General features: G+C 47.2%; 1 protein-coding gene across 1 annotated transcript; it reads left to right on the forward strand.

The window, feature by feature from the left end:
• Positions 1–1,652: 1,652 nt before the first annotated feature.
• Positions 1,653–10,800, forward strand: LOC103808093 (CREB-regulated transcription coactivator 1-like; the record flags this gene model as incomplete). The annotated part of the gene is given in 8 exon segments (XM_009080856.1): positions 1,653–1,769; positions 6,137–6,274; positions 7,405–7,466; positions 8,134–8,188; positions 8,191–8,230; positions 9,598–9,683; positions 9,826–9,869; positions 10,580–10,800. Coding segments are annotated over 8 exon segments (763 nt in total), but the record flags the coding sequence as incomplete, so codon positions are not given.
• Positions 10,801–11,707: the final 907 nt, after the last annotated feature.

Below are 11,707 nucleotides of genomic sequence, written 5' to 3' on the forward strand. Positions count from 1 at the left end.
AGGGGCTGTGACTCATTAAGTGATACCAGCACAGTGTTTCTCTAATTTCATGTCTTGTTTCGAGAGCTCTGGCTTGGAATCGTGTGGCAGAAGATTGCACAAGTCGAGCAGGGAGAGCCTTTCCTGCCTCTGAGAATGGGATCTTGAGGAGCTATATGATAGGGCACACTGGGAATATTTTATCAGGCTGCAGGCTGAGGGATTATCTGTCCATTTAGTAAGGAAAAAGAAACCTGTCAGGCACTTTCTTGCCCAAGTAGTTGATGATTTTTGTGAGTGGGCAAAGGTTGGACTTGATGATCTTGGAACTCTTTTCCAACTGAAATGATTCTGTGGTCCATGGAGAGGTTTCATCTTCTAAGTTAGGGATGAATTTGGTCCCTCAGCTGAAGCATAAAGATTTTAGGTGTCTGTGTAGTTGGAAATTGATGGTTTCTAGGGAGAATTATGTGAATAAAGAGTATTTGGGTTTTGTGGGGAATAGTTAGATCATCAGAGAAATGTGTGAGCTGTTGTCCTCAGGGTGAGCTTCGTTTCTCCTGCTCTAGTAAGGACTCTTTGAATATAATACTCTTCCCTGGGAGGTGCTGAGGCACTGGCACAGGTTGCCCAGAGCAAGTGTAAACAAAACCCCCCATAACCATCCAGTTTGGGCCATGTCACATCTTCTAGTGCTTCTTCAAACTTTGCTCCTCAAAATTCCAACATGGCAAGGCAAAGGCTCTCGGATGTGTTTGAATGAAACTCCAGCAGCTTTGTTGATGTACACACAGCAGTACCTTAGCAACCAACCTGCCTCTAGGCCAAGAGCTGAACATTTAGGCTTGAAACAATTCCTTGCCACCCATCTAAGAGCTTCCTTGCATTGCAGAGAGCAGCAGCAGCCAGTTGACATCGAGTGAGGAACAACACGGTATGAAACACACACTCCTCCACAGTGGGAGGAGAGGGAACTTATGTAAGCTCCTTCCCTTGCTGCTTGAAGTGTAGTTTCATGAGTCCTTGGGAGATGGAGAGGAGTTGGGTTCAGGTGGTTGCAAATTCGATTTGATTGGTGTCAAATAAAACAGAGCTTTGGTGTCTAGGTGTGTTTTGTCTAGAAAACATGTTGTGCGAGAACAGCCTGAGGGAGTTGGGGTTGTTCAGGCTGGAGAAGAGACTCAGGGGTGACCTCCTGGCTCTCTCCAGCTCCCTGACAGGGTTGGAGAGAGGTGGGGGATGTCTCTCCTGCCAAGGCTGCAGAGAAAGGACTAGAGGGAATGGCCTTGAGCTGAGCCAGGGCAGAGTCAGGTTGGATGTGAGGAGAAATGTTTTCCCCTGCCAGTGGTGACACTTTGCAGAGCATCACCTTCCTCTTCATATTTATCTGTCCACTCAGGACTTTTGGGTGGTTTGGTTTTCTTTGGTTATGAGGTTTTCTTTGAAACCTGTGTCTGCCCTTGCAAACCTCTCTCTGCCCTTTCCAGCCTCTCCCTGGTGCAAGAAACTAGAACACTTGAGGAGAAGGTCACTATTCCCTCACCCAGGTTGGATCCATGCCCTTGATAGGTGGTTTCCATTCTCTGTGATCACTTGGTGTAAAATGGAGTTAGTTAAAAGAGTTAAAAACCAAATCAAGTTGTCTTTACACTTTCCTCTTCCTTTTCTTTCAGCTACAGCTGCAGAAAACCCAATACTTGCAACTGGGACAGAGTCGTGGCCAGTACTATGGTGGGTCACTGCCAAATGTGAACCAGATTGGGAACAGTGCCATGGATCTCCCCTTCCAGGTGAGTCCAAAGGATGTTCCTTTGGGTTTGGGGGTGAATTCCATGCCTGGATGATGGTTTGTCCTCACAGGAGCCCCTGAGGCAACTGCTGGTGCAGGACACAGAGCTATGGCCTCAGCACATCTCCCTGGTTTCAGGTCCTTTGCTCATTTGGAATGGAACTGGGATGTGTGGAAATCTTTGTGTGGTATATCCAGGATTAGGTATTGGTTCTCCTGTCCCTGGTTGTGAGGCTTTTTGGGTCAGGAATACTCAGAGTGATGCAGTTCCTCTGTCAGGGGAGATTTGTGCTGGTGGGGTTGGAGTTTTGTGTGTTCAGTGCCAAATTCCTCGTGAAATCTGTGGAGATCCTGTAAATCCACAGCAAAAGGGAAGCAAATGAGGTGATATGGGAAGTGTTGGGAGATGGGTGTGGAGGAAGGTACCCCATGGAGCTCTGTGGGAGAGATTTTGGGAGAGGAGAAGGGAATGGGACACAAAATAGTGTCAGAACAGTCACTTTGCTGGCTGGAAAGGAGCTGCAGGGATGTGGTGGCTGGTTTAGTGACTCCAGAGATGATGCACCATGACCAGAAAATCAGGGTTTGAGGTGGATGTTTTGCTGTTTGAGGCAAGTTTGGACAGAAGATGCTGCACACAGGATCAGGTGCTGGATTGTCTGGGGACTCCTGATTTCCACAATTAGTTGATTTAGGATGCTGAAAATCATGAACATTTCTGCCTTAGTTTTCCTTTCATGAGCAGCAACAGTTCCATTTATCTCAGCAGGATGTGGTGAGAAGGAAATGTTGCAGTTTGTGGTTTTCTGGGTTAATAAACATGGAGCAGCTGTTGCTGACCTCCTCTGCCTGGAGAAAGAGGTGTAGGGAGAGCTGAACTGGTGCAGATTAAGAGCTTAAATCTTGTGCAAGAGGAGAAGGAAAGGTCTATTTTAATCTGGTTGTTTTGAGGGAATGTAGTGCAGAGGTTGGTAGTGAAGTTCTCAGTGCAGAGGTTGATTGTGAAGTTCTCAGTGCTGAGGTTGATTGTGAAGTTCTGAGTGTAGAGGTTGGTAGTGAAGTCCTCAGAGCAGAGGTTGATAGTGCTGTGAAGTCCTCAGTGTTACTCCTCATCTGCTCTCTTCAAGAATTTCTCTTCAGCCTCTTAGAAGTCTCAGAGTTCCTTCTCAGCAATAGCATTTCGGTGCTTAATGGCCATTCCTGGTGGATATAACTAACCTATTTGACTCCTGAAAGTGCCTCCAAGTGAATAGCCAGAGATTTAGGAATGACTGGAAGAGGCTACCAAACAAACTGCCCTTAAACTCTGAGTTCTTCTCTATTTTCACAACACAAAACCCCCAAGTTGATGTTGTTCCAGTGACAAGCAACAAAATAACCCCATGTGTTTGTGTCAGTGCCCAATGCTTTCCAGGTTCTTTCAATTTTAAGCTAAGACCAGGATGAAATGGAAGACTCTGAGGCGAAGCACTGTCTGGTTGTGTCTGCTGAGAGTGTTGGTGTCTGAGCATCTTTGGTTCTTTGCATTTACAGCACAACGGAGCTCTGGCAGAAGCCTTTGGAGCAGTTCCTGTCTCTTTGGTAAACAAGTACTTAGGTTTGTGCAAATACGTATTTGGGACTTGGTGTCCTCTTTGCCCAGGTGGATACGTATTTTAGCACATGTTACACCACCTCTGGTATGCACAGTATTTATCTGATTCACCTCCCAGCTCCTCTGGAGCCATGGGCTGTCACATAAATACAGGTCCTGCCATGCATCCCAGTTTGGAACATGCCTAAGAATTTCTGTCCAGCTTCCCTGGACTTGCTGTCATGTGATGACCTCTTTGAGTTCTGGTGCAGACAGTGGAGGATTTGGCACTGTCTTGGCCTGTGGGTGAAGCAATCTCTGAGCATGTGCACTCAGCCTGCATGTTAACTCCACGGGGAAGGGCAGAATGAGGTCCCAAACGTTGCTTGGCCCCAGGAGGCACCAAAATGGGACCTGTCAGGAGGTACAAACCTCCTTCCCCTCATCCACCTCACTTGGGTTGCTTTCCTAAGTCGTGAGGCATCTTAAAGGGACACTGTTGCTTAGAGCACTGAGCTTTTTCCTTCCTGTCTGTGTCCAGCTGCTTTTTCAGGGGTTTGTGGCATTTTGGTTCTAATCTCAAACCCTTGGATGTTTTTCCATAGGATCACCAAGGTTGGAAGAGACCTCTAAGCTCATCAAGTCCAACCTGTTTTCAGGGGAGGGAAACACTTCTAGTTCTTCATTTTTCCCAATAAAATCCATGCTCAGATCTCTTATTTTAATCCACTTTTTTTTCTCTGTAGTTAAATATCCCTGCAGGGATTGGGATTTTACTCCAGGCATGTTGGTGTTTGGCCCCAGATCAGTTTCCTGGGATGGTTGCTGAGAGCAACTGGAGGTGACACCCACTTTCTCCAGTGTTTTCTGCTTCCCTAATTTAAGGATTAACTTGGAATCTTTGTTCCTGAAAAGCCAGAGAACAGCATTGCCCTAAAATTCCTCTCTCTCCAAACTGTAGCCCCGTGCTGGGACATGCTCCATGTTTATTTATGCCACTGCTGCACTCAAATGAGTTTTGTTACAATTTTAATAAGGAAAGAATGGAAAAAATCCCTACAAAATGACTAGTTTTCTGTCCAAATTTTGTCTCTGTGCTCCTATACTTCCCTTAAATCCAGGTGAGCTCTGTATTCCTGTGCTCCAGGCTGGCTGCTCCTTTTTTTAGCAGCACTGTGGTGACACCACTGCCCTAGGAAATTGCTTTTCCTGTTGACCTTCCAAGCACGTATGTGCAAATTTCACTGCCTTTTGGGCTGGAACAGCAGTGCAAGGAAGAGTTGGAGACCTTTCGTTGTGTTGGAATGCTGAATATTCCCAGTTCTGTGTGGGGCCAGAGCTGGATTGTTGTTTAGTGTTTGCAGCAGAGATTAAATCAACCACGTTTGAATTTCAAGTGCTTCAAATTGAGAGTCTAGAGAAGATTTCTCAGGGTTCCAGCAAGAAGGTGATACAAGTAAGGAAGTGAAGCAAAACACCCTGAGCTTAAGGGCTGAGAGTGCAGTAAAAAGTCACTGAGCTCCTTTCTAGCCCCGTGTTGACTTAAAGATTCTGCTGCATAGAAAGTGTTGGCCCTGGAATGAGAAAATAAACACCAGAGCCACTCTGCATCCATTTCTACCCACACAGGCTGTGTGTGCAGAGAGGGTGAGGAGACTTCAGGTTTGCTCAAGAGCAAAGAGTTGAAAAATAGTAGAAAGACTCTTCACAAAAAAAAAAAAAAAAAAGTTCTTCCAAACAAAAGCTTTGCAAAAATAAATGTAAAGCTTTGGAGAAGTAATCTTTCCAAGAGCCAAAGCTGACACTTGCAGAAAGCAAAACAAAGGAGCTGAATGTGGGAGCCAGATGGTTTCATGGCTTGGCAGCCAGGACAGTGCATTTGCCACGTGCAGCACCTGAATGGAGGAGGAAATTTTGGATTCCCAAACAGATGGTGTTGAGGGACTCAGCAAAGCTGTTCACATTGGCAAGGAGTGCAAGACTGTGGAGGTGTTTTTTTTTCCCCCCCAGAGACCCATATATTGCTGGTGGAGTATGAGTAGAGGTTGACCCTTTGGTATTTCCTTTGTCTCCCCCCAGGTATACACTTGAGTGTGTCCAAGTTTTCCAGTTTAGCCTGGGAATTCATCTTCCCTGTCCTTTCTCTGCCATCCTCACTCCCTGAAATGCTGTGCTGACAAGTAAACACTGAGGAACTCAGCACTGCTAAGAGTCCAGGTGGGATCATCCCAACTCAATTCACTCCAGGAGCTGAAAGTCACTCGCAGAGAACTTTTTCTAGACAGAGGAGGAAGGAAACTGCTTTTCTTTTCATTCTCTCAGTGTCCCCTTAACATAACTGGGGTGAAAGGAAGTGTTGAGAGAAAGCAGTGTGTTCTGGGGAATGTTAGGCTCACTGTGCATCTCCTCCCTGCATCTCCTGCCCTTGGAGTTGAAGCTCTGGTTGTCAGCATGTTCCTCCTGGATGCATGCTGCATGCTACACCAAGGGCATGTGGGCAGCAGCTGGCACCACTCACACCTGGTCTGGTAGACACACAAAGGTTGGAGGGCAGTGCTGCTGGAGGAGAGGGAAGGTCCAGCATGGTCTGTCTCCCCTCTGGAAGACACAGCCTTGGCCATTGCTTCCGTGGCTGTTGTTGGAGGCCAAATGGCCACGATAAGATCACACTTGTCCACATCTTATTGGAGTTTCATCCCTTAGAGTCACACAGCCTTGCATACAGTGTGAGTAGGTTCTGGGCAGAGTGTGTGTGTGTGTATTGTGCTGTTTGTAACCTCCTGTGTCTCTCTCAGACTCCTTTCCAGTCCTCTGGCCTGGACACGAGCAGGACAACTCGGCACCATGGGCTGGTGGACAGAGTGTACCGGGACAGGAACCGCCTGGGCTCCCCTCACCGACGGCCTCTCTCCGTGGATAAACATGGCAGACAGATATCCTTTGGGGCAGGAGTGCCAGCAAAATCCTGCTGTCAGGTTTTACAGCTCCCTCTTCCTCCTGTCCTGACTGGGAGTCACTTCCCATCTCAGTCCCTGCCACCCTGAGCTGTGAGCTAGCCCATAGCTCTGTAAATAAGCTTTTCCCTTTCCCTGTTTCCTCAGCTCTAAGTGGGGATAATGGTGCACATGGAGCTGAGAGGGATTGGGATCCTTTGGTGGATTGGTGACAGCCAACTGGGCTTTGCTGAGGGCAAGTCTTGCCTGATCAGTTTGGTGACCTTCTGTGATGGGTTAGTGGCATCATCTGCCTGCAAAGCAGTTGGTGCTGTCCCACACAATACCTGGAGAGCCACAGATTTATGTCCCACACAATACCTGGAGAGCCATGGATTTGATGGATGGACCTCTCTGTAGATAAGGATTTGCCTGGATGGCCTCACTCCAAGAGTTGTGGTCAACAGCACAAGGTCCAAGTGGAGCCCAGGAACAAGTGGTGTCCCTCAGGGTCACGTTTAGGGTGTTTAATGTCTGTGTTGGTGACAGGGACCGTGGGATTAAGTGCCCCATCAGCCACTTTTCCAGCTCTGGGACCCTCAGCATAAGGACATGGATCATCTAGTTCCAACCCAACCCACTTGGGAAACCCAAGTTTCCCTTGAGAGCTGAGTAAATCCAAACTGGGATAATTCTCTGCAGCTCAATGTGCATTTTATTCCAGGTTGATTCATCCATTTGGCATTTGCCAAGTGATGTTCCTTCTTGCCATTTTTGACCAGGAATTAGTTGGTTATTTCTGACAGGCTTCAAATGTAGCTCAGTCAGATCCCTTGGTGGGGCTGTGTGAAGGGGAACTGGGGGGACAGTGGCTGCTCAGGGAGGAGTTAGAGCCTCAGAGAAAGAGTTTGCTTGTTGTCTTGCTCAGAAAATACAACAATCAAAGCATCATTTTGCTTTGAGTGTCCTTTTCCAGCCAGTGTTCCCCACAGGGACTCTTGCTTGCTCTTCTTCTGGGAACTCAGTGCTTCTGTCAGGGTAATCTGAATTATTCCTTAGGAAAAAAACTTCCAACAGGCCTCGAGCTTAAATGAGCAAGTGATGTTCTTCCCCTTAACTGATGGCATCACGTGGACAGCTGTCCCTATGGCACAGTGTACCTGTCCCCTCCCTCAGACACGAGCTGGAGAAGGTTGGTAGCACCAGTGTGTGTGTGTGTTGGGACTGTTCTCTGCTAAAGGCCCTTTAGCATTCCCCACAGCCATGGGAATTGCCTTGCTCAGTTCAGAAGTTGATTTTTCCCTCTCTTGGTTCATGAACTGTTTGCCAATTAAGGTGTGTCAGCTGCTTTGATCTTTCTCAAGGTAAATCTTGCCAGATGTTCCAAGGCAGAGCCCAGAAGTGTTGAGTTTCCATTCACAGGTGATGGTTCAGCATGAGACATGTGTTGGCCATGGAGATTCTCATCTCCACATCACCTTTGCATCCCAAACCAGGCATTTCCCTCCCAAACAGAGCTGTTTGTTTTCCACACACTACTGTAAGCAAAGGGTGGACAAACAGCTTAAAAATGGTTTTATTTGATCATACTTAATCTTAACAGAGCATAGAAAATCCTTTGCTAACAAGGGCATCAATTTCTGCTGTTTTCCTCACAATCCCATTATTGAGACAATTGCTCTGCAAACTTGGAACTAATTTCTTCTACAAATGGATTGTTTCACAGGGAAATTGTGCCTGGTTTATGCCATCTAGAGATGTTTGGGGGTTTATTCAGGTTTTGGATTTATCTGGGATTAAACATTCTTTTATTTAGAGGAGCTGACAATAAAAATGTTGCGCTTTTTGCTTTCCTTCAGGACAAATTCTGACTCTGCCTTGCACCAGAGTACCATGGCTCCAACCCAGCAGGAAAAAGGAATCCTTCAGGGTCACAGGACATGCAGCAAAAGAGAGGTAAGCAGAGAAAAATGGGTTAAAATAGGGATAACATCAAAGCTTTGCACACGGGTTGGGGTTAGCTATCTCTGGGATCCAGGTGTGCTGTGGATCCATGGACACAGGAACAGGAGTGAAGGATCACAGTTATCCTTCTGGGTGCTGAAATCCAGAAGAGATGATAGAAACTAACAGAGAGGACATGCAGCAAAAGAGAGGTAAGCAGAGAAAAATGGGTTAAAATAGGGATAACATCAAAGCTTTGCACACGGGTTGGGGTTAGCTATCTCTGGGATCCAGGTGTGCTGTGGATCCATGGACACAGGAACAGGAGTGAAGGATCACAGTTATCCTTCTGGGTGCTGAAATCCAGAAGAGATGATAGAAACTAACAGAGAACATTTCCCTGAGCCCCAAATTCTGTTATCCCAAGCCTTTTGGCCTGTGGGGAAGAGTAGTCTGGGCTGGTAGGACTCAGGTGTTGAGTCCTCTCGGTGCTCCTAGAGGTTTGTGTTCTGTAGTAACTTCTAGGTCAGCGTAGACATCACAGCACTTCAGTCACTGGGACGAGACTGTAAAGGAACAAGACTTCATCTAGGTTTTATTTATGGGCTTGAGATCCCCAGGGAACATCCCTGCAGAGGCAACACTTCCAAACAACACCGACAGCATTCCCAGCTCCAGGCTGGAGCAGCCTCCAGCACCCACAGTTCTGGTGCCCTCTGCTGGGCCTCGAGCTGCTGCCAGCTCAGGACACACAGGGAACATGGTTGGGCTTGTCATCCTAAAGGTCTTTTCCAGCCTTAACAATTCCATGATTCCAGGGAAAGCTCCTGAACTACTGTCTGTAGGGACATTTAATCCTTCAATAGGCACAGAGAGATCTGTGAATGCACAGCACAACCCTTGGACATACACAGCTATTCCATATGCTCCTGGAGCTGGAAAACATTGAATAAAGGTCATCTCCAACAGCATTCCATAAATAGGGATTTCTGGCTGTTGGTGTGAAAGGTTTCTGTTGATTCATCTCTCTGACTTGGCTCTTTTTGGTGTTTCTTTGTCACCTTGTCATTGGCTTGGTGAAACAGTTGGAACAGCCCAATGTGCTTGGAATGGAGAAGGAACAGATTTGTAGTGTTGCTCTATCCCAGGGGAGATGGAAGGGACTGTTCCCCTCTGGAATTGGCCTCTTGGTTGCCCATTAGACATAGAGAGTGTACACAGAATCATAGACTCATCCAGGTTGGAAAAGACAGACTGAATTGGAGGCCACACTCACTGATGATTCTACACTGAAGGTTTTTCAAATGGTGAAACTTGCAATCTGAAAATGTTTCAGGTTAGTGATTAGAATTACCTGAGTTCTTTTTGTTCTGTTTTAGTTTTGTTACTGACTGTCCCTGGAATGGAGGAAACCACCTCTGAGGCAGACAAAACCCTCTCTAAGCAAGGCTGGGACACTAAAAAGGTGAGAATTGCACAAGAGGTGATAAATATTTTCTCAGAGCTTCACAGAGTTCATGTGTGGAATCTCTCAAACTAAACTGGTTAATTGAAATAGCTCCCAAACATTCATCTCTAGCCTTAAAATTTTCTTTCTTCTTTTCCAGACTGGGTCATCGAGGCCTAAATCATGTGAAGTTCCAGGAATCAAGTAAGTTTTGAATGATCTCTTGTAAAGAGCATGGAGATTCTAAGAAAGAATGTTGTGTACTGAATGTCCTCTTGCTTTGGAGTGTTCTGGGTGGTCTAACCCTGCTCTAGGTATAAGACAAGAACCTCTGGGAGTTGTCTGTTGAATATCCTCTTACTTTGGAGTGTTCTGGAAAGGCTTTAGGTGGTCTAACCCTGCTCTAGGTACAAGAATCTGTGGGAGTTAGTTGCCTGTTTAACATCTTCTTGCTTTGGAGTGTTCTGGAAAGGCTTTAGGTGGTCTAAACCTGCTCTGGGTACAAGAGAAGAACCTCTGGGAGTTTTCAGTTGAATGTCCTCTTGCTTTGGAGTGTTCTGGGTGGTCTAACCCTGTTCTAGATACAAGAGAAGAACCTCTGGGAGTTGTGTGTTGAATATCCTCTTACTTTGGAGTGTTCTGGGTGGTCTAACCCTGCTCTAGGTACAAGACCCTCTGGGAGTTTTCAGTTGAATGTCCTTGTTTTGGAGTACTCTGGAAAGGGTTTAGATGGTCTCACCTTTCTGTAGCTACAAGAACCTGTGAGAGGGAGTGACCCCTTGGCTGTTCCACCTCTGCTTTGTCAGAAATGTATCACTGTGTATCTGTAACTTTTCCAACTAAAGCTCAGTCCAAGCTGCAATTTAAACTGGGATTTGTCTCTCTTTTTTCCCCCCTCTTTTTCCCTGCTTCAGCATCTTCCCATCAGCTGACCAGGAGAACACTACCACCCTGATTCCTGCCACGCACAACACGGGAGGTTCCCTGCCAGACCTGACCAATATCCACTTCCCTTCCCCTCTCCCCACGCCGCTCGATCCCGAGGAATCCACATTCCCAGCCCTGAGCAGCTCCAACAGCACCGGAAATCTTGCTGCCAATCTGACTCACTTGGGCATCAGCACTGCCAGTCAGGGTGAGATCATAGCTCTGAGGTGGTTGGACACATGGGCCAGGAGCTGGCACAGCTCTGGGATGAGGGGACTTGGGTTGTGGAATATTACTGTGTTGGCTGAGAGGTGATTGCTCTGCACTGGTGGTTGACTTGTCGTTGTGAACAGGTTTGATCTGTACCAGAAATAGTGAGAAAGTTGGAATTTTATAGGGCATCACTTAGCTCTTGTAGGAAGTTATTATGTTAGTGATTCTTCCTGTGGACTCGGCGCTGGTGAGGCCACACCTGGAATCCTGTGCTCAGTTCTGGGCCCCTCAGCTCAGGAGGGACATTGAGGTGCTGGAGCAGGTCCAGAGAAGAGCAATGAGGCTGGGGAAGGGACTGGAGCACAAGTGCCATGAGGAAAGGCTGAGGGAGCTGGGGGTGTTCAGCCTGGAGAAGAGAAGGTTGTGTGGAAACCTAAGAGCTGCTTTTCCATATCTGAAGGGCCTACAAGGAGCTGTGTTAGGAGCTGCAGTGACAGGACAAGGGACAATGGGTTCAAACTGAAGGAGGGAAAATTTAGGTTGGATGTGTGGAAAAAGTTTTCCCTGTGAGGATGGTGAGACACTGGCACAGGTTGCCCAGGGAGGCTGTGGCTGGCCCCACCCCTGCCACTTGAGCAACCTGATCTAGTGAGGAGCTGTCCCTGCCCAAGGCAGGGGGTTGGGGCTGGATGATCTGTAAGGTCCATTCCAACCCCTAAATGCTATGGTTCTATGATTCTACACAACCACAGCAGTTCTTCAGGATCCCTTTGCCTCCATCCCTTTGGAATGGCATTGTTTCATTTTGAGGATTCTTGTGGAGAGAGAACATCCCCTGCAGCAAATCTCTGAGCAGTCAGGGATGCTGTGGAGCCTTCCAGGCTGTGCTGGTTTTTCTAGGC

Source organism: Acanthisitta chloris, unplaced genomic scaffold (assembly GCF_000695815.1).
Source record: "Acanthisitta chloris isolate BGI_N310 unplaced genomic scaffold, ASM69581v1 scaffold27358, whole genome shotgun sequence".
Classification (NCBI taxonomy): Eukaryota; Metazoa; Chordata; class Aves; order Passeriformes; family Acanthisittidae; genus Acanthisitta; species Acanthisitta chloris.